This window comes from Eurosta solidaginis, chromosome 1 (assembly GCF_040869045.1).
Source record: "Eurosta solidaginis isolate ZX-2024a chromosome 1, ASM4086904v1, whole genome shotgun sequence".
Lineage (NCBI taxonomy): Eukaryota > Metazoa > Arthropoda > Insecta > Diptera > Tephritidae > Eurosta > Eurosta solidaginis.
The window spans coordinates 111,247,404-111,274,365 of NC_090319.1; the positions used below are offsets into that span (position 1 = coordinate 111,247,404).

The 26,962-nt window shown below is 37.8% G+C and overlaps 1 protein-coding gene across 1 annotated transcript in view; it reads right to left on the reverse strand.

Moving 5' to 3' along the window:
* Nucleotides 1-9,276: 9,276 nt before the first annotated feature.
* LOC137236728 (probable cytochrome P450 313a4) overlaps nucleotides 9,277-26,962 on the reverse strand; it is a 50,470-nt gene continuing 32,784 nt past the window's right edge. Inside the window, exons 7-8 of the mRNA XM_067759697.1 lie at nucleotides 9,745-10,168; nucleotides 9,277-9,666 (exon numbers count right to left, since the gene is read on the reverse strand). Of these exons, the coding sequence (XP_067615798.1) occupies nucleotides 9,503-9,666; nucleotides 9,745-10,168 (588 nt within the window). The 3' untranslated portion in view covers nucleotides 9,277-9,502. The remainder of the gene's footprint in view (nucleotides 9,667-9,744; nucleotides 10,169-26,962) is intronic.

Below are 26,962 nucleotides of genomic sequence, written 5' to 3' on the forward strand. Positions count from 1 at the left end.
GAGTAAAACGCTAATCGAGTTTTTCGTAGTACCATGAATACTGTTGTTGTTGTGTTCCACGGACTCAGTAAGTTTACTCAACATCGTCTTGAGGACACGATTTACTCTCTCGACCTGTCCATTTGCCTGCGGTGATGCTACTGCGACCTTCACATGGCTAATATTTCTTTTCGATAAGTAGTCACTAAACTCGAGGGACGTAAAGCAAGTTCCCCGGTCAGTTATGATACTTCTGGGGCGGCTATAGTAAGAAAAATATTTATCTAGTGTGCAGCACACTTCTTTTGTACTCGTGAAATTAACCGGATATAATTTTACAAATTTTGTGATTGCGTCAATCACGACTAAAATATGTTTGCGTTTTGATTTAATCGCTGGCAAGGGACCGAAGTTATCTAAGTGAATGGTGTCAAATGATATTGGTTTTTTAGGAATACTAAACATGTTATGCTCATTGGAACGAGCTGGGGCAGTGTACACAATACACTTAAGACAATTCTTAATGAACCGGTCAACTTTATCCTTCATACCTTCAAACCAATAAGTATTGCGTATTTGATTATAACATTTATCTGTTCCTAAATGGCCAAATTTCTCAAGAGTTGTGCGGATTACATTTTCCTCCATCTCCGAAGGTATACAAAGCATAATCTTCTCGCCAATTCTCCTACACACTAAACCGTCCACTAGTTGATACCCTATGACTTCCTTTTTCTCCAGTTTGGTCATGAGCTCCCTAAGCTTCTCATCTCGATTCTGAGCAATTTGGATATGAACATCCAGATCATCCAAGTCTACAGCGGCCATTAACTCACTTTCACCTTCGTCAGACCAGAGTTGCGAATCTTCAAGTTGAGAATACTGACGACTGCTAATACTGCTTTCATCGGATTTTGAAGTGAAATTTGTGGAATCGTATTCGCTTTCCAACAACGGACTCCGGCTTAACGCGTCTACATGACCCAGATTAGCTCCAACCCGATGCTGAATAGAATAATCAAACTTTTCCAGCTCCAATGCTCCCTAGCTATTCTTGGATTGATCTGTTTCTTATTTAGGGTCATAGTGAGTGAGTTGCAATCTGTTATGATTTTAGATTGCACTCCTTCTAAATATATTCTAAATCTGCGGAGAGCATATATGATCGATAGGGTTTCTAGCTCAAAGCTATGATATCTAGACTCAGCTGGTGTCGTTGTTTTGGAAAAGTACGCTATTGGATGAAATTTCCCATCGTCCTGCTTTTGTAGAAGCACAGAACCAAAGCCCTGACTGCTTGCATCGCAATGAAGTTGTGTTTCACGTTTGCGATCATATATTGCTAACAGCGGTGAACTTACTAAAATATTACGTAATTCCTCAAATGCCTTGAAGCATTCCTTGAAAACCTAAATTCAGCATCCTTGCGTAGTAAATTTAAGAGTGACTTAGCGATTTTAGAAAAAGAAGGGACAAATTTTCGAAAATAAGAAAACAAACCAATACAAGAGCGGAGCTCTTTATGATTCTTTGGGACTGGGTAATTCGCAATTGCCTTAATATGGATCTTCGAAGGCTGTATTCCTGAAGGAGTAACTTGATAACCCAAATACTCAATGACGTTGTAGCAAAACTTGCACTTCCTAAGCTTAAGTTCCAAATGTTTTCATAAGTCCTCCTAAGTACTTTACGTAGGATCTTAATATGACTTTCAAGATCACTTGACGCTATTAATAAGTCATCAATATACACAATGATTTCTTTAGCATCAATTAGGTCTCGGAAGATGTTATAGACAAATCTCTGAAAATTAGCCGGTGCATTCTTTAACCCAAATGGCATGCTAAGGGTTGTGTGGTGTGACAAAAGATGTTAATGGAATAGATCCCTCATCCATTCCTAACTGATTGAACCCATCTTTCAAGTCCAAGAGAGTGAACCACTTTTTCCCCGACATATAATCTATACAATCGTCTATTAGGGGCAATGGAAAATTGTCGCTACTGTTTTCTGATTCAAAGGTCTGTAATCGATGCACATACGAGTTTCGCCACTCTTTCTTTTTTACCAGGACAATCGCAGAAGCATAAGGGGAGTTACTAGGTTTTATAATTTCGCGTTTCATTAAATCATCAGTGATCTTTTATACCTCTTCCCTATCCTTAAACGATAATCGTCTTGGCAAAAAATAGAAAGGTATATCATCCGTTGTTCGGATTGTCATTTTATAGTCAGACAGTTTTTTTCCAATTGATGTAGGCGATAAATGTTCACTAGACAACACTTCCATTACTACCCCTCTTTCTCGTTTAGCCAAACTGGGCCCTATATCTATTTCCGACTGAAAAACTCTTTCATCTATTGCTCCTATCTCTTTCACAGCTGAATCAAACAGATCCGTCATATCATAGGGGTAATTGCCCATTTCTTTTTAGTCCTACTTATTATGATCACATCTGTCATATACTTCACTTAATGTAGGCTTATTACCATCTAATTTAACACTCAAGTCACCATCAACAAATTTATTAATACTCGAATCAGATATATGTTTTTTCGGATCTTCTTTATTTAATTCAGTATTTCTAGAACGTACCGTTTGTTTTCCGTTTTTATTAAATTCATTTGATATTTCATTTAATTGTATTAAGTGAATGTTAAATTTTTGCAAAAAATCTCGACCAAGAATTAATGGAAGAGTTAAAGTTTCATCTTGAACTATTATTACATTAATATTTCCAATTAACTTAGGAAAATATATTGCACACAATGCTGTGCCAAAAGAATATTTCCTTCTTTTACCAACGCCAACGAATTGTGTAGGCTTTGCCCGAAATGACAGCGTAACAAACTTTTCAGCAACTGATCTTTGCATAAGGCTAATAGAACTACCGGAATCGAAAAGGGAGATGATATTTGAAAAACCTGTACATCTGTTTCGAGTTTTATCGTAAAAGGCCACACTTACTTCTTGCTGAGATTCTAAAAGGAACATAGTCATCCATGGATACGGCTGCAACGTGAGATGTTTGGGTTTTCTTCTTTGGGCAATTGCGATGCATATGTCCTAGTTGGTGGCAAATAAAACGTGACCCGGCTGGGCGTTGCGGCTTTGGGCAGGCACTCTGATAATGCCTGAATCGCGAGCAGTTCAAACAACGTACAGTGGAAAGATCTCCAGTAGTGTTTGCCTTTACTGCGGTATTTGATAGCCCTGTGCTCAATGGTTTGCGCACACCAACGCTGTGACGACGTTGCTCGTAACGTTCCATTCGGCGTATGAGTTCGCTTATGGTATTAGCGCCATACAAGATGCTTATATTGATGCTGCTGTCTGGGATTCCGTCCACTATATTGTCTACCAACTCCAGCTCCATTATCTCCGATTGGGCAGCGATTGATTGCATTGCCACCACATAACTGATACACGATTCTGACGGTTTTAGTTTGCGTAACCATAGCTGGCGATAGACCTCCTGTCGAGAGCAATTACGGAGGAACATTGCGCATAATAAAAGCTTCAACGTGGAGTAATCCCTTAGGCCTTGGTTCAAAACGAATTCTTTCGCTGTCCCAGTCATACATCGGCGCAATGCTAGGCATTTATGTCTTTCATTGTAGTTGTTAGCATTAGCATAGTCTTCAAACTGTAAAAACCACCGATATATCGTAGTGATTGACGCCAGTAAACTTCGGGACTGCTGCATCAAGTTCGTCGAAATGGATGTACTTTCCTATGCGCACGACCGGGCCAGACTCCAATTGCTGGACTACACCTAGGAGCTCCATTACTTCTTTACGTAGCTTCAATAATCTTAACTGCTCTTCATGATGGTTTATTTCTCCACTTGACGGTGTGGCTTCAAGGCCAACAGATACGTCAGAAGCAATAGTTGGGCTTATGGCATAGTTTGCAGCGGATTCATTCATATGAGGCTGAGTGGAACCATACCAGGCAACGTTGTTAGTATTCTCACTGGACATTACGACGGTCCCACCAGAGGCATCGGACAGCATAACAGCGGGTGAATTATGATGTACAGCAGTTGCGATAACAGCAGGCAATGTAGTGGCAGCAACAGCGTTAAAAACAGCCAATATAGTGGCGGAGGAAGCAGGTGATGTAGTGGCAGAGGCAGCGGTAACGGCAACAAATGTAGTGGCAGCGGCAGCAACAGACAATTTAGCAGCGGTGACAACAGGCGCCATAGTGGCAGAGGTAGTGGCAGCAGCAATTTATTGCCAACAGTACTAGTTACAGCGGTCGATGAAATGGCAGTGGCAGCAGGAGCATCAGGAGCAGGCGGAGGTACAACGATGGTGCTATTTTCAGAATCCTTAGGTTTTCTTTGTGTACTTGTAGATTTCTGCTCCACTGTCGATGCGCTTGATGCATTAAAACGTGTGAGCGGCATTTTCACTTTTTTCTTTTATGGTTCGAGTTTTCTTTCTAATATTTATTTATGCGAATAGAGGGTAGCACCCCACACCTGGGGATGGAATTTGTTTCTTTTATTTTAAAACGATTTGATTTATTTCTTGTTCTTTATTTTTATTTGGACAACCTCTGCGTTTTGCTGTCACCGGAAGAAGAAGGCCCCAGAGCAAAAGCTCTGTGACATGACATATTAAATATAAGTACATTACACAAGCTATATGGATAAACATCGGACTGGACACATTGGGATGAATAGGTTGATTTAAAGAATTCAACAAATAAATCTGCGATTTCATTATCGGAATTAGCGTTTTTGCATCCATAAATAATAGTAGTTGGAAAACCAGAAGGTTTTCTTTTCAAATTAACTAAACTGTTGGGTTGTTAATAAATTGGAATTTGCAGCACGATAAGTAACCTTTATAACATTGCTGGTTAAGGCGATGAAAGTTGGAGCGCCCCACTAAATATTTAGAAAAATCCACATATTTTCCATATCTCTTGAAACGCTTATACAATCTAGACTTAATATTATCAAGTCTAGGTAGTTGCCTTGAGAAGCATGGTGGTTTACCCGTGGTAATACTAAAAGAACGAAGGGGAACACAGCTTTTAAAGAAACCATCAAGAGAACTATAAAACAAGGAGATCGCTGTTTCTCCATCTCTACACGTCGTACATCGTTTTATGCCATATCAAAACGAAATAAAATCGTTTACATTGATTATTAATTTCAAACTATGCTGGCATTATATTATGCTATATTATCCATTTTGATGGCGTAGTTATTAAAGGTGAAAGCATTAGCCAAGCTGATTGCAAGTTTTCTCATGAATTTTGACAGTACGAACATTTCTCAGAGTATTTTTGACATTACCACCAACGAATTACACAAACAAATTACATGGAGTTTGTGTGTATGTCCGCTCGCTGTTACCACTTTACGGCTTCACCATGGCTATAACATTGCTAGCACAATTCAAACATAAAGTATCACGTTTCTGTTAACGTTTATAACGTTAACGAAAACTTTTCGTTTTGGTTAAAAACGAGATACAATTTATCTTGATAATTTCTTTATCGATAAAATTTCGAAGTGTTTCAACGGAAACGGTAGACATTTTTTGATAAACGATTAGCTTAACGTTAAGGTGCATCCCTGTTGTAAACAGGCAATTGAAGTTTATCTCGCTTTGCCCATTCACACACAAAATTTTTAACTGTGAAAATGTTAGAAAAGTACCAACGAGTGGGAAAATAGTTTCACTTACAAAATATGACAGCACCCTTAGCCAAATCAAATGTCAAATTCTTCTTCATATGTTCTGCTTGCAACTAAAATTGGGAGTTGGCTACTCTTTCATGTCATATGCTGCCAGTGTCGCTCAATCTGTCGTTCTCCATAAATATACGGGCAGTCTACTCATAATGCATAACATTGAGTTAAACGCATCTATTTAAAAACAAGTAAGGAAGGTTAAGTTCGGGTGTAACCGAACATTACATACTCAGTTGAGAGCTATGGTGACAACATAAGGGAAAATAACCATGTAGGAAAATGAACCGAGGGAAACCCTGGAATGTGTTTGTACGACATGTGTATCAAATGAAAGGCATTAAAGAGTATTTTATTAGGGAGTGGGCCATAGTTCTATAGGTGGACGCTATTTAGGGTTATCGCCATAAAGGTGGATCAGGGTTGACTCTAGAATTTGTTTGTACGATATGGGTATCAAATGAAAGGTGTTAATGAGTATTTTAAAAGGGAGTAATCCTAAGTTCCATAGGTGGACGCCGTTTCGAGATATCTCCATAAAGGTGGACCAGGGGTGACCCTAGAATTTGTTTGTGCAATATGGGTATCAAAAAAAAGGTGATAATGAGTATTTTAAAAGGGAGTGATCCTGAGTTCCATAGGTGTTGTATATGTGAAGGCGTTTTCCAGATATCGACCAAAATATGGACCAGGGTGACCCAGAACATCATCTGTTGGATACCGCTAATTTATTTATATATATAGTACCACGATACTGTTCCTGCCAAGATTTCAAGGGTTTTTTATTTCGCCCTGTAGAACTTTTTCATTTCATTCTACTTAATATGGTAGGTGTCACACCCATTTTACAAAGTTTTTTTCTAAAGTTATATTTTGCATCAATAAACTAATCCAAATACCATGTTTCATCCCTTTTTTCGTATTTAGTGTAGAATTATGGCATTTTTTTCGTTTTTCGTAATTTTCGATATCGAAAAACTGGGCGTGGTCATAGTCCGATTTCGGCCATTTATTATACCAATACAAAGTGAGTTCAGATAAGCACGTGAACTGAGTTTAGTAAAGATATATCGATTTTTGCTCAAGTTATCGCGTTAACGGCCGAGCGGAAGGGCAGACGGTCGACTGTGTATAAAAACTGGGCGTGGCTTCAACCGATTTCGCCCTTTTTCACAGAAATATGTTATCGTCCCAGAATCTAAGCCCCTACCAAATTTCACAAGGATTGGTAAATTTTTGTTCGACTTATGGCATTAAAAGTATTCTAGACAAATTAAATGAAAAAGGGCGGAGCCACGCCCATTTTGAAATTTTCTTTTATTTTTGCATTTTGTTGCACCATATCATTACTGGAGTTGAATGTTGACATAATTTACTTATATACTGTAAAGATATTAAATTTTTTGTTAAAATTTGACTTTAAAAAAAAATTTTTTTTAAAAGTTGGCGTGGTCGTTCTCCGATTTTGCTAATTATTATTAAACATACATATAGTAATAGGAGTAACGTTCCTGCCAAACTTCATCATGATATCTTCAACGACTGCCAAATTACAGCTGGCAAAACTTTTAAATTACCTTCTTTTAAAAGTGGGCGGTGCCACGCCCATTGTCAAAAATTTTACTAATTTTCTATTCTGCGTCATAAGTTCAACTCACCTACCAAGTTTCATCGCTTTTTTCGTCTTTGGTAATGAATTATGGCACTTTTTCCGTTTTTCGAAATTTTCGATGAGCTCTGCTCAACTGAGTATAAAAACTGTTTATGTGACTGGGCTTTTACGCGCACCAGTTTATTCTTTCATAATACAGAATATGAGTATGGGAATGAGTGTCGTCAATTTAAATAGTTCATTGTATTTATTTCTTTTATTCAAATATTACTGAAAAGCAGCGCAACACTTAAGAAGTACGCATAGAAATCATATTCATTCTGGGTGAAAACATTGATTTGGTAGTAAAAGTTAACATGAGCGTAAAAGCAATTTACGAAAACGATAATAGTATTAGGGCGAACTTAAAAGTCAGACATTAAAAAAAAAAAAAAACAAATCTGGCACTAGCCCATTGCTACGATCAATGTCCTGCACGAAAATTTACCCGTTCTCTTATTTTGGACGTTGGGATAGCGCACTACCCTCCAGTGGCCTAATGAAACCAGGCTAATCCTGCTCATGTGCCCGAACCACGTGGGGCCGCCGTTAGTCGCCACTACTTCGTATGCGCATTTCTCTGTGCTCCCTTTCAGCAAGCATCAATTTCCTCATAACTATAAAGGCCATCTTGCTCACAGCAGTCCAACAATTCGGGGAGCTAAATTCCCAATGAAAGGCTCCTCTCCAAAAAAATTTGTGTACAGAGAGTCTTTTGCCGTGAAAATGAGGGCAGTGAAACATTACATGTTCTGCGCTTTCCAATTCGGAGGGACAGTGTGGACAGAATTGATTGTCCTCTATCCCACGCATATGTAGATATTCCTTGAAGCCGCCCTGCCCGCTCAATATCTGTGTGAGGTGGTAATTTAGTTCGCCGTGTTTTCGCTCGTACCATTCCGAACAATTCTCCCCACCGTTCTTGCCACCTAACTATTGCGCTTGCGCTTTTCTTAGCATCTTCAGATGGTCGGCTGATTCCAATGCCATACAGATCAACCATTTCACCTGAGAGTAGATCTATTGGGATTTTCCTGGATAAAACATGGACCGCGTCGTCGGACACCGTCCGATAAGCACATGCTATTTGTATAGCAGTAAAAAGACAGATGTTTGAATATAAGGCTAAGTGATCTTGCAAACCCTTCTCATACGTAGGTACATATATTTTCAACTTAAGTATGAGGTGCGAATCATTTCAAAGGAGGGGTTAAACTCCTGGAATCTAATAAACGATTTTGCATCACTGATTTCGCTTATTATTTTAGCCAATGAAATATAAAATTAAAAAAAAAATTGGCACTTTTTTAGGGTAGGTTGCTTATCTAACAAAGAACAATTTGAATGTTCGACTTGGGTAATTTTATTTTAATTCATTCATTCATTGTTCTTTATTAATTTTTTGAAAAAATTATGCAAAGTAAGCGGATACATTTTTTATATAGCTTTCCTTTTAGTGCTTTGTTTTAATAACTTGGGGAATTGGGTGATGCAAAATCTGCATTCTTGCAACTGGCAGTGATGCACATCCGTTGATACCATATCGGACCAATTTTCGCAATGAACAATAATTGGCCTAGACAGTCTTAAATGAGTAGAAAATATAGTAACGTGCCGAACGCCGCCGATAGTTTTGACATTCGGCGGCGGCGTATATCTCTATACCGTAAATGTGGTGGGTAGAATGTTCCAGTTTTCATATCATTCATTGTTCGTGGCACTTCTCTTTAAATGTATCCTTAATATACATTAAGAGCACGCAGTCATTTATTGTTCGGTTTCGCCCGAAATTAGACTGCCTTACTTGTTCACAAAATTTTAAGATACAAGTCTGCAACTGGCAAAAGTCTGTAAATTCGCAAGAATCGAGTCACCTCGAAAGGCGTCGCCCTGATATATGGGCTTATAATTTACGTATTTATAAACGAAAAATATGTTGCTATTTTGCAGTAATGTATTAGTAATTATAATTTGATTAAGTATGCCATGCAAATATTTTGAAATAAATCTATAGGACACATTAAATATCACTTTATTTAAGCTTACTCTAACTAATTAGATGCTGAATATCTTGGAGCAACTCTTCATATTTAACGAGATTGCCAGAATCTAGTCTGGCTGAGAACGACATGAATTGTTGGTTTATAAGATGCCTACATTAATTATTTCTTAATTCGATACTCAATTTTGGTTCGTCTTTATATGACAGAGTAACTCTTGGCATGAATACGAGATCTTCAAATTTAAATGTTGTGGAGAATTTCAGGTTACGAAGCACCGATATTAATAAAACACGCATTGAAATATCAGCATAACGGAAACCTATGGGAAAAATAGAGAAATTTGACATTACTTCATTAAATTATAAAATTTATAAAATAGAAGATTTCCTTGACCTACCTACGCAGCTTCTCATTCCTTTCGAAAAGGCCATATATGCACATGGAGGACGCTTTGCTATTTTCTCAGGCAAAAAGTTATCCGGGTTAAAACGTTTGGATTCTGGTCCCCAGACCTCTGGGCGTCTATGTAGTTCATATATTGGTATGACAATCTGCATATTCTTAGGAACAGTAATATCTGCACGAATTTTGGCTTCATTAACTGCCTCTCGTCCGATATACGGAATAGGTGGGGCTAATCGCAATGACTCAGCGATAACCATATCTAAATAAGGAAACTTTTTCAAATCATCATATTCTACAGATGTCACTTTGTCTGGAAACACAGATTTTATTTCTTCAAAAACGCGTTCTTGAACTTCTGGATGCATCGAAAGCATTACAAGTGTTGAAAATACTGCAATGGCTGAAGTTTCGTATGACTGTTGGAGAGACAAAGACGCGGAAATTTAATGTAAAAATGTAAATGTGATTACATATTGGTAAGCAATTTGTTCAATTAATTGTGTCAACTTTAACTAGAGTAATACGTTTTTAGCACGCTTATATTAGCTTCACTTCTATGTATGCTTCTTTGTAACTCTCTAGGCTAGGGGCACAAAGGAGAGTTAGACGGCAATTATTGAAGACTTGCTACAACACGAGTTGTACTTAATAGCGGCGACACGAACCTCTGTGCTACGGTGCTATCAACATCAAATATCTAACTGAATTGTAGATACTAAAACGGCACCATATTTGCATGTTTTTTTTACTTTTTTAAACTATATTTATTTCAAAAATACTACTATATTGACAGTAAAGGCCTAAGGTTAGGTTAGGTTGAATTGGCGGGGCAATAAAGACCTCACATGGATGTGTCCATAGTGTTACCAGAATTTGTTTGACGACCAAACGGAAGAACCCCAATCAGGCGCCAGGATATATGTTATAGAATAACTCCGTCCTCTTGGCAAATACAAGAAATTTTCTAGGACCCAGCTTAATTGCTGCCTCAGGATCTGGCAACTCTGGCACCCCTAATAGCTGGAGCCTTGACCTTGCGAGCGCAGGACATGAACACAGAACGAGCTCAACCTTTTCTTCGTGCAGCTTACACTTGCTGTTACTGACGAGGCCTAACTTATAAGCATGTGACGCCAGAAGGCAGTGTCAAGTCAGTATGCCAATCGTGAGCCTTAAGTCTTCTCTCTTCAGAGATATGAGCCACTTTGTGAGTCTAATATCGTAGGCTTTGCACATGATCTTAGAAATGTTGCAGCCCCTCGCTTTTGTCCACGCCTTTCCTGCTTGATGGATCATATGCAACTCCTGTCTCCTTTTGATTTCTCCTAAACGGATTGGGACGTCTGTCGTAGACTCAGCGAGTGTTGCACCCTCCTTTGCCAACTCATCGGCCTTTTCGTTACCTTCTATCCCTTTATTACCGGGAACTCAGTAAAGATGTATGGTCCGGCACGAGCGACGTTTTTCCAATGCTTCTTTACATTCCAGAACACTTCTTGATGAAGCACTGTGTGAGATTAATGCCCTAATCGCAGCCTGACTATCAATATATAAATTAACACGACTGCAGCTTAAGCTCGCTTCCTCCAGAATTTCTGCTGCTTTCTTCACTGCTATAATTTCCGCTTGAAAAACGCTGCAGTAATCTGGCAGCCTGTAAGATCTACTTATTTCTGGGTCGATACAGTAAACAGCAGACCCAACCCCTTCCATTAATTTGGAACGAGTATAGCATGTTCTGCCATTTCTGCACCCCGGCGCCAACCCTCCGGCTCAATTGTAAAGGCCCAAAAATATTAGACTTTTGCGTCGCTTTGTCGTTTAAGTAGCTCTGACACGCAACACATTTTGAGTTTTTGTCATTCCCACAAATTGAATAAAAACAAGTAAGGAAGGTTAAGTTCGGGTGTAACCGAACATTACATACTCAGTTGAGAGCTATGGTGACAACATAAGAAAAAATAACCATGTAGGAAAATGAACCGAAGGAAACCCTGGAATGTGTTTATATGACATGTGTATCAAATGAAAGGCATTAAAGAGTATTTTATGAGGGAGTGGGCCATAGTTCTATAGGTGGACGCCATTTAGGGTTATAGCCATAAAGGTGGATCAGGTTGACTCTAGAATGCGTTTGTACGATATGGGTATCAAATGAAAGGTGTTAATGAGTATTTTAAAAGGGAGTAACCCTTAGTTCCATAGGTGGACGCCGTTTCGAGATATCGCCATAAAGGTGGACCAGGGGTGACCCTAGAATTTGTTTGTACAATATGGGTATCAAAAGAAAGGTGTTAATGAGTATTTTAAAAGGGAGTGATGCTTAGTTCCACAGGTGGACGCCGTTTCGAGATATCGCCATAAAGGTGGACCAGGTGTGACCCTAGAATTCGTTTGCACGATATGGGTATCAAATTAAAGGTATTAATGAGGGTTTTAAAAGGGAGTGGTGGTTGTTGTATAGGTGGTCGCCTTTTCGAGATATAGCCATAAAGGTGGATCAGGTTGACTCTAGAATGCGCTTGTACGATATGGGTATCAAATGAAAGGTGTTAATGAGTATTTTAAAAGGGAGTAATCCTTAGTTCCACAGGTAGACGCCGTTTCGAGATATCGCCACAAAGGTGGACCAGGGGTGACTCTAGAATGCGTTTGTACGATATGGGTATCAAATGAAAGGAGTTAAAGAGTATTTTATGAGGGAGTGGGCCATAGTTCTATAGGTGGACGCCATTTAGGGATATAGCCATAAAGGTGGATCAGGGTTGACTCTAGAATGCGTTTGTACGATATGGGTATCAAATGAAAGGTGTTAATGAGTATTTTAAAACGGAGTAATCCTTAGTTCCATAGGTGGACGCCGTTTCGAGATACCGCCATAAAGGTGGACCAGGGGTGACCCTAGAATTTGTTTGTACACTATGGGTATCAAAAGAAAGGTGTTAATGAGTATTTTAAAAGGGAGTAATCCTTAGTTCCATAGGTGGACGCCGTTTCGAGATATCGCCACAAAGGTGGACCAGGGGTGACCCTAGAATTTGTTTGTACAATATGGGCATCAAACGAATGGTGTTAATGAGTATTTTAAAAGGGAGTGGGCCTTAGTTCTATAGGTGGACGCCGTTTCGAAATATCGCCATAAAGGTGGACCAGGGGTGACTCTAGAATGTGTTTGTACGATATGGGTATCAAATTAAAGGTATTAATGAGGGTTTTAAAAGGGAGTGGTGGTTGTTATATAGGTGGTCGCCTTTTCGAGATATCGCCATAAAGGTGGACCAGGGGTGACTCTAGAATGCGTTTGAACGATATAGGTATCAAATGAAAGGTGTTAAAGAGTATTTTATGAGGGAGTGGGCCATAGTTCTATAGGTGGACGCCATTTAGGGATATAGCCATAAAGGTGGATCAGGGTTGACTCTAGAATGCGTTTGTACGATATGGGTATCAAATGAAAGGTGTTAATGAGTATTTTAAAAGGGAGTAATCCTTAGTTCCATAGGTGGACGCCGTTTCGAGATATCGCCATAAAGATGGACCAGGGGTGACCCTAGAATTTGTTTGTACAATATGGGTATCAAAAGAAAGGTGTTAATGAGTATTTTTAAAGGGAGTGGGCCTTAGTTCTATAGGTGGACGCCGTTTCGAAATATCGCCATAAAGGTGGACCAGGGTGACTCTAGAATGTGTTTGTACGATATGGGTATCAAATTAAAGGTATTAATGAGAGTTTAAAAGGGAGTGGTGGTAGTTGTATATGTGAAGGCGTTTTCCAGATCGCGACCAAAATGTGGACCAGGGTGACACAGAACATCATCTGTTGGATCCGGCTAATTTATTTATATATGTAATACCTGCCAAGATTTTAAGGATTTTTTATTTCGCCCTGCGGAACTTTTTCATTTTCTTCTACTTAATATGGTAGGTGTCACAACCATTTTATAAAGTTTTTTCTAAAGTTATATTTCGTGTCAATAAACCAATCCAATTACCTTACCATATTTCATCCCTTTTTTCGTATTTTGTATAGAATTATGGCATTTTTTTCATTTTTCGTAATTTTCGATATCGAAAAAGTGGGCGTGGTCATTGTCGGATTTCGTTCATTTTTCATGCCAAAATAAAGTGAGTTCAAGTAAGTACGTGAACTAAGTTCATTAAAGATATGTCGATTTTTGCACAAGTTATCGTGTTAACGGCCATGCGGAAGGACAGACGAAAGACCGTGTATAAAAACTGGGCGTGGCATAAACCGATTTCGCCCGTTTTCACAAAAAACAGTTAACATCATATAATCTATGCCCCTACCAAATTTCAAAAGGATTGGTTAATTTTTGTTCGACTTATGGCGTTAAAAGTATCCTAGACAAATTAAATGAAAAAGGGCGGAGCCACGCCCATTTTGAAATTTTCTTTTATTTTTGTATTTTGTTGCACCATGTCATTACTGGAGTTAATTGTTGACATAATTTACTTATATACTGTAAAGATATTAAATTTTTTGTTAAAATTTTACTTTAAAAAATTTTTTTTTAAAGTGGGCGTGGTCCTTCTCCGATTTTGCTAATTTTTATTAGGCGTACATATAGTAATAGGAGTAACGTCCCTGCCAAATTTCATCATGATATCTTCAACGACTGACAAATTACAGCTTGCAAAATTTTTAAATTACCTTCTTTTAAAAGTGGGCGGTGCCACGCCCATTGTCCAAAATTTTACTAATTTTCTATTATGCGTCATAAATTCAACTCATCTACCAAGTTTCGTCGCTTTATCTGTCTTTGGTAATGAATTATCGCACTTTTTCGGTTTTACGAAATTTTCGATATCGAAAAAGTGGGCGTGGTTATAGTCCGATATCGTTCATTTTAAATAGCGATCTGAGATGAGTGCTCAGGAACCTACGTACCAAATTTCATCAAGTTACCTCAAAATTTACTCAAGTTATCGTGTTAACGGACGGACGGACGGACGGACGGACATGGCTCAATCAAATTTTTTTTCGATCCTGATTATTTTGATATATGGAAGTCTATATCTATCTCGATTCCTTTATATATGTAAAACCAACCGTTATCCAATCAAACTTAATATACTCTGTGAGCTCTGCTCAACTGAGTATAATAAAATATTTTAAAAATATTTTTATTTGCCTTCAAATATTATAATTTATTAAATTTTGATGAGCTCGAGGCAGTAAAACATATTCAATTGTTTCCTGAGGATGATCTCAGAATGAGATCGAAATATCGACCAAATAAATTTGAAATATAAACATTTAAACTGTGTTTCAATTTTTTAAGCTGCCTCGAGCTCATCAAAATTTAATAAATTATAAAAATAAAATAAAAACATTTTAAGCACTTCCTTTATATGAATGGACAAAAATCAGCGAAAAATATCTCCTTATATAAAGACATATTCTTGCAAAATTATTTATGAGCAGTAAAAATATAAAAGTGGGGCGCACATTACTTGGATTGGAAAGTTGGTAGGAAAGGAGATATTATTAGTCAATCAATTGCGCTCAACCTTTATATTGTAACGAATTTAGGGAAATTCCGCTTATTTAAAACCTTCTGCTAACGTTCGAATCGCTAAACTTTTGAATAAATCACTCCAATTTTCTGTATTGCAAAATGGTCTTTATTAGATTACTTTGGGAGTAGTAAAATTATACTTCACAATTATACTTCACTTCGTAACTACTAGCATATTTAAATCAAACTGACTACTTACTACTCAGCTTGCGCTGCTTTTATACTCTCCGTTGCTTCATTCGCATATTTCTAGTAAAGTCTAGACGTTTCGCCTTCTAGAACTGTTGTATCTCCTGCTTGGTAATTGAGCTACATATATGCGTGTGTATGTGTGAGTAACAACTTCAGCTGATGACTACTACTGTGTGTGAGTTATCTCTTCGTTGCCTTTTATATATGTGTGTAAATAATGATTGATGTGATCATGTATATACGAGTGGCTGTTTCATGTTTTTTTATTGTTGTGTGATTATTTATTTAGTATCAGCTTAGTGATGCTAATATTCGTCACAATGCCCTCCACCTAAGTCTGATCGTCCCGATAAGACAAATCTTTCGATCCAACCGCTGCTAGCCTCTCCAAATGAACCACCCTTCTATTTCGTGGTTTCCCAATTGTTTGTATGCGGTAGATGGCATCACTGATCCTCTTCACCACTTTGTACGGGCCTTCCCAACTGCACCAAAATTTGGATGGAACATATTTTCGCCGGTGAGGGTTGTATAACAGTACCAAATCTCCCTCCAAGAAACCTTCCGACTGTTGCTCTCGTTGTACCTGTGTTTCATCTTACTACTCATTAACCTAGTTCGTTACTTCGCACTCTGTTGCTTGGTCACTGGACTACTTTGAAGGGGTTGAGCTTTGCATAATCAGTATCGTTCCGACGTTTCACAACAGTAGTGCGCCCTGGCTTGAAACCACCCTTGCATTCTTTTTGGGAAATTCTTTCCTTCGTTTTGGTGCGTCCATTTGCGTTTTTCAATGTCAGTGTTTTTCTCGCAGGTACCTTTGATTTTGATTTGTTTGGCCCATTCGTTCTATCAACCTTTGCCCGATCTACTGCCTTTGACTTTGGTGGTCTTTCTCGAATCTCCTCAACTATCACTCTTTTACTGCTGAACTCTTCCTCCCTGTTCCTATAGCACATAATCCTTCTTTGTATGTCGATCCTGATGCTATGGTCAACTAAGAAGCCCACTCCCAATAAGACTTTATCAACGATCTCCGCCACAACGAATTTGTGTAGAACCGTGACCTTGCCAATTAAGACTTCACATATCACTTCTCCCTGGATCTGGTTATACTCGCCAGTGACCGTACGCAACCTTGCTCCAGGTAATGGCTTTACTCTCCTGTTGACCAAATCAGATCGGATTAAGGAATGAGATGCGCCCGTATCTACAGTCAGTACACGGTTCAGTAACTACATTTGGTATATCTGTCTCCTATGCTCGGTTCCGTATCGCCTCTCTACTGCGCCCATCAATGCTTCATAACTGCTCCGTTCGTGATCTGGAATAGTTTTTAATATCTCAGCAGCAGGTCCTTTTAACGCTACGAACAATGCAGCAACTTTATCTTCGGCATTGCAGTTGTTCGCTGCTGACGTCTTCTCGAATTGGAGTTAAATACCTGGAAAGGAACGGATCCGTCAAAGGATGGAGTTACAACTCCTGTATACGACCTCTCAAAGCATCCACATCGGCCTCGATCTTTTCCTCAAACTGCGTTATTTTCTCGTTAATACGCGCTTCGAGTTTGGATGATATATGCGCCTCTTGCGCTTCGAGTTGTACTGTTATGCGTGCCTCTTGCTCTTTCAGTTGTGTTTCCACCTTTGATGTAATCTGTGTCGACATTTCTGAAATACGCGTTTCTTGTGCTTCAATCTTTGATGTTATGCGTGTCTCCTGTTCTTCCAGTTGAGATGTTATATCTGTCTTTTTTTCTTCCAATTGAGTTTGCATCTTGGATGTTATACGGTTCTCCTGGGATTCAAGTTGTGACGCCACTGTCGATGTTTGTGCAGATATTGCAGCAAATATCATGTTCAAGTCTGTGTTCGTAACTGTCTGCGATGTTTCGGTTTTCTTCTCAATTTTTGTTGTTTTCTCGTCGCTATGAAGATGAAAGACTAACTGTTCAACATTAATTCCTTCCGACTCCATAGCGTCTCGTACCCGTGCTTGAAGTTCGATCTTATTGCCGGTTGTATTCAATCCACGGTTCTCCAACTCCTTTTTCAGTTGCTGGATCTTTAATTCACTTAACTTTGTCATGCCCTTGTTGTCCTCTGTAATTTATTCAACAATTCATCTTCTGACACCAACTGTAACGAATTTAGGGAAATTCCGCTTATTTGAAACCTTCTGCTAACGTTCGAATCGCTAAACTGTTGAATAAATCACTCCAATATTCTGTATTGCAAAATGGTCTTTATTGGCTTACTTTGGGAGTAGTACAATTATACTTCACTTCGCAACTGATAGCGTGTTTAAATCAAACTGACTACTGACTACTCAGCTTGCGTAGCTTTTATACTCTCCGCATATTTCTACTAAAGTCTAGACGTTTCGCCTTCTAGAACTGCTGTACAAAAATTTTGGAATATAAAGATATTGCATGCGCGAACTTCGGTGGAAAGCAGCGGAGCGTAACAAAATTCTAGTAGGTCACTTTCACCACACCAAAACTTTAACACAATTTTTAACATAATTTAAGCACAGAAATACACTGATTGGAGTTTTAGTGAGTAAAAGTTAAAATTCTGAACACATTAGCTGAATAAAAAGTGTACAAATAATTATTAAATAACAAATACAGACAGTGGTAGTTTAACAAATTCTGCTGTGGTAAGTGGAGAATGTGACCTACTAGAATTTTGTGAAGCTTGCCTCACATTATTTTTCGTCTATGCAATGTCTCTCTATTATATCGTTTCTGTGCTGTATCTCCTGCTTGGTAACTGAGCTATATGCGTGTGTATGTGTGAGTAACAACTTGCTGATGACTACATCTGTGTGTGAGTTATCTCTTCGTTGCCTTTTATATATGTGTGTAAATGATTATTGATGTGTTCATGTATGTACGAGTGGCTGCTTCATGTTTTTTAATTGTTGCGTGATTATTTATTTAGTGTCAGCTTAGTCACAATATTTTTACTTCTCATAAATATTTTTTCAATTTCTATGTCAAAATTTAAAAATGAAAGTTTAGCAAGAATATGTCTTTATATAAAGACATTTTTCGCTAATTTTTGCCATTTATATAAAGGAAGTGCTTAAAATTTTTTTATTTTATTTTTATTTTCTCCTTTTCTTACATTTTCTCAGTGCCTTAACCTATCTGTTAAGTTTTAAACTAGTAGCTCAAAGAGAACTTACATAAAAATCAATCCCAAAATTCCCTCCGTTCCGTTTGATTTTTTTAAATATCTCAGTCCGTGCGACCCCTAGCGAAACTGTTTGTATTGTGTCATTGGCTGTCATCGACCTCGGAATTAAGCTCTAAATTTTTAGCCTCTAGCTCATCGAGAAAATACTTAAAACCAGGTTTCAAATTTCCAAATTATTATCTAATTATTTCGATCCGTGCGCCACCTAACGGAATTCTTTTCACCTTTCTTCCTTTGTCACGACTTCTTAACCTGTCTCTTAGGTTTCATGTTTGTAGCTCAATGAGAAGTTACTTTAAAATTGATCTCAAAACACCAAATTTCCAAATTCTTATCTAAATATTTCGATCCATGCGCCACCCTTCTTAAATTTTCTCGGCGTTTTATCCTATCTGTGAAGTTTTACAGTTGTAGCTCAATGAGAACTTACATAAAAATCAATCCCAAAACTCCCTCCGTTTCGTACGATTTTTCTAAATATCTCATCCCGTGCGCCCCCTAGCGAATCTTTTTGTATCGTGTCATCGACTGTCATCGACCTCTGAATTAAGTTTGAAATTTCTAGTCTCTAGCTCATCGAGAAGTTACTTAAACGCTGGTTTGAAAATTTTTTAATTCTTATCTTCTTTTGTTGCATTGTTACGGTGTTCCAACCTATGTGTAAATTTTCACGTTTGTAGCTTAATGAGAAGTTACTTAAAAATCGATAGCAACATTTGTATAAAAAGCGGACAAACATTCAACCGTCTAATGTAAAGGAAGTGAAATGTGTAAAATCATGCAAATGGGGTACACCTCATAATCCAGACTTTGAGAGTCCCGTAAATTATCGAAAATCCCGACAAGACACAATTCGGACATAGCAAAATCCCGACAAGACAATATCTCGGCTAAGCATAATCTCAACAACTCTAAACCCGACAAATTTACTAAAATTTCGTTATTACACATGACGCGCGGAGATCGCAGAAACACTGTGGATCGCGTAGCCGGTGTTTGATAGTCTTCCAACTGTGGAAGTGTTGTTGTGCAGAGATTTTATTTTGTGACTCGGCCGTGTGAGGATTATGAATGGTCGTGTTGAACAAGTTTTTACCTTTTAACCAAGGAAGAATTGGGCTTTCAACTTTTTATTTTTAACGTTTTGGCTTAGTCTGGAAATCTTCAAAAGACCATGGAATACTTCCAGCCTCATGATAAAACCCGACAGACATTGTTTTGACTTTCTTTCTCCTTTTTCCTCTTATTTCCTCTCCTTAATGAGTTTTTCCAAATTAACCCAATTGATTGCCCTATCCCTTTCATTCCCCATTATATCTTCCCACCTTTTTCCTCTTATTCTTCTTGCTATTGCTCTCATCTATAACTCTCAATAATACTGTGACGAATATAATTAGTCATCACTCTACATGTACAAATTAAAGCTAGCAACACTTATGTAGAAGGCGACAAAGAGCTATCTCACACACACAGATGTGATCATCAGCCGAAACGTCTAGACCTTTGGAGAAATATGCGAACGAAGCAACGGAGAGTATAAAAGCAATGCAAGCTGAACAATCAGTAATTAGTTTGATTTAAAAACGCTATCAGTTGCGAAGTGAAGTTTAATTGTGAAGTATAATTGTACTACTCCCAAAGTAGTATTGGAGTTTAGTCTATTAAATTAAATATTGGAGTGTTTTATTCAACAGTTTAACGACTCGAACGTTAGCAGAAGGTTGCAAATAAGCGGATTTAACCAAAATTCGTTACAATACTCTTAAACTTAGCTCTTATTCCTATTTTTTACAATAAATTTTACAATATAGCTACCGAAATGATTTTTTGCTCTCCTGAAAAACTGGGTTTTCGCTGATAGAGGGTATTGAATATAAGCCGACGATAGGAATTACACGGTACCTAACCTGCTTTCAATTGTTCTTTTGTCGTTTTTATACCCAGCAGTACTTGTACACAGGGTATTATAACTGTGATTGGATAACGGTTGGTTGTACAGCTATAAAGGAATCGAGATAATAAGTTATATATGAATGCAACGAGATCTAAGGCGTTAGCAATTTCAAGCGCAACATGTGACTTGAACAGCCTTCCTGAAGTTATACTTAATGAAGGCAAAATATTATTCCAAGACGTGGTCACCAATTTAGGCTTCAGAATTAACTCTAAATTAACTTGTGTGGACCATGTTAACCTTATGGTCAGTAAAATATATAATACCCTTCGAAATTTGTACAGACCTGCCTATTTACTACCACGTGAGACAAAAATGAAGCTGGTCAAATCTCTTATAATTCGTCAAATTTCTTATGGGGAACTTATATACGGTAATCTTGATTCGTCTTCACATAATAAATTGCAGCTTGCCTTAAACAATGCTGCCCGTTTCGTTTTTTCTAAAAAGAAATTTGATCATATCTCTTCATATGCCGTACAAATTCTCGGAAGTAATGTTAATAACTTCTTAAAACTTAGAAATCTATGCTTATTGCATAAGCTACTTCATTCCAAAAATCCACCTTACTTATTTGAAAAACTAAATTTGTGTCAGTCCACTCGGACCCTAAATCTATTCGTCCCTAAGTTTAAATCAGGCATGCCTAACCAACGAAACGATATCATTTCGTTACGATAATCAACGTTAATAAACGAAACGAAGTCATTTCGTAATAATTAACGTTAATTTGACGATCTTAACGATAATAAACGAAATCATTTCGTTACGTTTATTAACGTTGATTATCGTAACGAAATGATATCGTTTCGTTGGTTAAGCATGCCTGGTTTAAATACACAACATCCTCAAGACTGTTCTTTGTCAGTACAATCTGTCTATAGAACTCACTTCCCTCCAAAACAAAAACTATTAAAGAAGCAGGATGTTTCAAACTAGCAGCATTTTCTTTTCTTAACTCTTAAGTTACTCTAAATCTTTAAAGTTTTAAGTGAATGTTTTATAATATATACTATTGAAAATTTGTATGTATTTAACTTTTCTGTTTTTGTGTATGCTTTGTTATATCTTTAGATGAATAAGTAAATTTCTTTTTGTAACATTTAGATATAATTACTTAATCGGATGGATGTACTGCTTAAAAGACTAAGCCTTCCTTGTACAAACACTAAATAAATAAATAAATAAATATAGACTTCCATATATCAAAAACATCAGTATCGAAAAAAAATTTTATTGAGCCATGTCCGTTCGTCCGTCCGTCTGTCCGTTTACACGATAACTTGAGTAAATATTGAGATATATTCACCAAATTTGGTACACGAGTTTATCTGGACCCAGAATAGATTGGTATTAAAAATCGGATAATAACCACGCCCACTTTTTATATACATATGTAACATCTTGGAAAACACAAAAACCTGATTATTTAGGAAATAACACACCTAGAATGTTGAAATTTGACGTGTGGAGTGATATTGAGATTTTTGATAAAAAAATTTTTAAATGGGCGTGGCACCGCCCACTTGTGATAAAATCAATTTTACAAATATTATCAATCATAAATCAATCGTTAAACTAAAATAAGGAATTTAATAATTTGGGAAAAATTTAAACAACGTGACATCAGGACGGACAAGGCGACAGCTGTTTCGATTATACCTTGTAAATCTCTTCAAAGCCTTTTCTCCCGGGAGTGGGAGTCGAACTCGCACTCCTACGATAGTTGAAATGGTTGTAAACGCATTCAGCTACGTCATGCCTGTTGTAAAGTTCTTCCCAATTGCCTTCTTTTTTACATATTTTAATCTTTTACACATTGCATACTTCGTATGCAATTATGTGTTAAAGCTATGCTTGGTACGACGGTTTTCAAAGAAACTTTGGTTTTTTTTTTGTTGCTGTTTTCGTTCTATTTATAGAACTACAACGAATTAACCAATTTTGTCTGTTTGTATGATTTTAATAATCGGGGATTGCCCATATTGCTTTTCTAAATGTATGAAAACATTTATTTGAAGCAATTTTTTAATTTTATAATTTATTTAATAATTTGGGAAAAATTTAAACAACGTGACATCAGGACGGACAAGGCGACAGCTGTTTCGATTATACCTTGTAAATCTCTTCAAAGCATTTTCTCCCGGGAGTGGGAGTCGAACTCGCACTCCTACGATAGTTGAAATGGTTGTAAACGCATTCATCTACGTCATGCCTGTTGTAAATTGCCTGTTGTAATTATAAAATTAAAAAATTGCTTCAAATAAATGTTTTCATACATTTAGAAAAGCAATATGGGCAATCCCCGATTATTAAAATCATAAAATAAGGAATGTTTTGAAGAAAAATTAACGAAATCGGTTTAGGACCACGCCCACTTTTATATAAAAGATTTTTAAAAAGGTCGTGGACGAATAAGATAAGCTATATCTTTGCAAAAAAAAGTATAATATCAATGGTATTTCATTTCTCAAGTAGATTTATAACAATAAATAGGAAAAACTTCAAATTAAAAAAAATGGGCGTGGCACCGCCCCTTTTATGGCTAAGCAATTTTCTATGTTTCGGGAGCCATAACTCGAAGAAAAATTAGTTCAGAATAGAACCATATGTATATTTATTATTGCGCAGCCTTGTAACACTATTAAGCACACAAAACAAACAACAGCATTTCAAGTGTACAGCTGGGTATGTAATGTTCGGTTACACACGAACTTAGACTTCCTTACTTGTTTTTACTTTGAGATGATACGCTACTTCCAATATGAAAGCATCACATATACATACGTTCGTAAGTGCGTAGGAACACATTTTTAAACAAGGAAGGAAGGCTAAGTTCGGGTGTAACCGAACATTGCATACTCAGCTGAGAGCTTTATGAGACAAAATAAGGGAAAATCACCATGTAGAAAAATGAACCTAGGGTAAACCTGGAATGTGATTGTATGAAATGGGTATCAAATGAAGGTATTAGAGAGTATTTTAGAAGGGAGTGGACCATAGTTCTATAGGTGGACGCCCTTTCGAGATATCGCCATAAAGGTGGACCATGGGTGACTCTAGAATGTGTTTGTACGATATGGGTATCAAATAAAAGGGGGTAATGAGTACTTTAAAAGGGAGTGATTCCTAGTTCTATAGCTGGACGCCTTTTCGAGATATCGCCATAAAGGTGGACCAGGGGCGACTCTAGAATGTTACGATATGGGTATCAAATTAAAGGTATTAATTAGGGGTTTAAAAGGGAGTGGCCCCTAATTGTATATGTGAAGGCATTTTCGAGATATCGGCCAAAATGTAACCGGGGTGACCCACAACATCATCTGTCGGGTACCGCAAATTTATTTATATATGTAATACCACGAACACTATTCCTGCCATGATTCCAAGGGATTTTGAACTTTTTCATTTTCTTCTACTTAATATGGTAGGTGTCACACTCATTTTACAAAGTTTTTTCCAAAGTTATATTTTGCGTCAAAAAACCAATCCAATCACCATGTTTCATCCCTTTTTCGTATTTGGTATAGAATTATGGCATTTTTTTAGTTTTTCGAAATTTTCGATATCGAAAAATTGGGCGTGGTCATAGCCGGATTTCGCCCAATTTTAATACCAAGATAAAGTGAGTTCAGATAAGTACGTGAAGTTATCTTGTTAACTGCCGAGCGGAAGGACAGACGGTCGCATGTGTATAAAAACTGGGCGTGACTTCAAACGATTTCGCCCATTTTCACAGAAGACAGTTACCGGTATAGAAGCTATGCCCTTACTTAATTTCACGAGGATTGGTAAATTTTTGCACAACTTATGGTATTAGAGGTATTCTAGACAAATTAAATTAAAAAGGGCGGAGCCACGTCCATTTTGAAATTTTCTTTTATTTTTGTATTTTGTTGCACCATATCATCACTGGAGTTGAATGTTGACACAATTTACTTATATACTGTAAAGATATTAAATTTTTTGTTAAAAATTTACTTAAAAATTTTTTTTTAAGTGGGCGTGTTCGTCATCCGATTTTGCTAATTTTTATATAGCAAACATATAGTAACGTTCCTGCCAAATTTCATCATGATATCTTCAACGACTGCCAAATTACAGCTTGCAAATCTTTTAAATTACCTTCTTTTGAAAGTGGGCGGTGCCACGCTCATTGTCCAAAATTTTACTAATTTTCTATTCTGCGTTGTAAGATCAACCCACCTACCAAGTTTCATCGCTTTATCCGTCTTTGGCAATGAATTATCGCCCTTTTTCGGTTTTTCGAAATTTTCGATATCGGAAAAGTGGGCGCGGTTATAGTCCGATTTCGTTCATTTAAATACCGATCTGAGATGAGTTTCCAGGAACTTGCATACCAAATTTCATTAATATATCTCAAAATTTACTCAAGTTATCGTGTTTACGGACAGACCGACGGACATGGCTAAATGGATTTCTTTTTTCCCCCAGATCATTGTGATATATAGAAGTCTATATCTATCTCGATTAGTTTATGCCGGTACGGATTACCGTTACTTACTTATTTAATTGGCTATTAACCGTTTAACTGGTTATGGCCGTCCAACAAGGCGCGCCAGTCGCTCCTTCTCACTGCCAACCGGAGCCAATTGGTCACACCAAGGGAGTTTAAATCGTTTCCCACCTGGTCCTTCCAACGGAGTAGGGGCTGCCCTCTACCTCTGCTTCAATGGGCGTGTTCCGATAGAAACACTTTCTTGGCCGGAGCGTCATCTTTCATTCGCATAACATGGCCTAGCCAGCGCAGCCGCTGCGCTTTAATTCGCTGGACTATGTTGATGTCTGCGTATAGCTCGTCCAGCTCACCGTTAAATCTTCTTCGGTACTCGCCATCGCCAACGCGTGGAGGCCCATAAATCTTTCGAAGAACTTTTCTCTCGAACACTCTCAGAGCCGCTTCATCTGCTGTTGTCATGGTCCATGCTTTTGCCCCATATAGCAGGACGGGTACGATAAGTGACTTGTAGAGTATGATTTTCATTTGCCGAGAGAGGACTTTACTTTTCAATTGCCTACCTAGTCCAAAGTAGCATTTATTGCCAAGAGTGATTCTTCGCTGTATTTCAGAGCTGATGTTGTTGCTAGTGTTGATGATGGTTCCCAAATTACCGAAGTCTTTTACTACAACAGTAGCGCGGTTGCCAAGGCGCATATGCGCTGACTCTTTGCTCGATGACAGCAGGTACTTCGTTTTGTCCTCAATCACCATCAAACCCATCTTTACCGCTTCTTTTTCCAGTTTGGAGTAAGCAGAACTAACCGCGCTGGTGTTTAGGCCGATGATATCAATGTCATCAGCATACGCCAGTAATTGCACGCTTTTATATAATATTATTCCAGAGCGATTAAGTTCTGCAGTTAGTCTAATTTTATCCAGCATAAAATTAAAGAAATCGCAAGATAGGGGTCAACCTGTCTGAAATCTCGTTTAGTTTCGAACGGCTCGGAGAGGTTCATCCCAATTCTGACTGAGCTGATGGTGTTGCTCAACGTCATTTTGCACAGCCGTATAAGTTTTGCGGGGAAACCAAATTCAGACATAGCGGCATATAGGCAGCTCCTTTTCGTGCTGTCGAAGGCGGCTTTAAAATCGATGAAGAGGTGATGTGTGTCGATTCTTTTTTCGCGGGTTTATTTCAAGATTTGGCGCATTGTGAACATCTGGTCGATGGTAGATTTACTAGGTCTGAAGCTACACTGATAATGTCCAATCAGTTGATTCACGGTGGGCTTCAATCTTTCGCACAATACACTTGACAGGACCTTATATGCGATATTAAGAAAGCTGATTTAGCGATAGTTGGTGCAGTTAGCAGTATCCTCTGTAGGGTTATATTTATATTCAACTTTAAATGTACCTACTTTAAATGAATTTAATTTTTGTTCTTGTTAATTTTTTATATTTCAATTTTGAGATTATTCTTTCAAAAATTTTCATTCGGTTATGAATTTTTAAAACGTATTGTAACATACATTAAGGAGGCATTAAAATAAAGATATTTTATAAAAAATAAAACAGTGTTTGTTCAATTAAATAGTGGTATATTTATCAACTACCACATCCTCCTTCTTGTGGACTGGGCAATCGTCGGGCATTGCAAAGAAGCTGATGCATACGCCCTACCAACTCCTCGCCGCCGTATTTGAATAACTCCGCAGGCAATCCATCAGCGCCCGCGGCCTTGTTGTTTTTCAATCTGGTTATTGCTATTCTGACTTCATCATATTCAGGTAGGGGGACATTTATTCCATCATCATAGATTGCGGGATCGGGTTCGTCATCTCTGTGCGGTA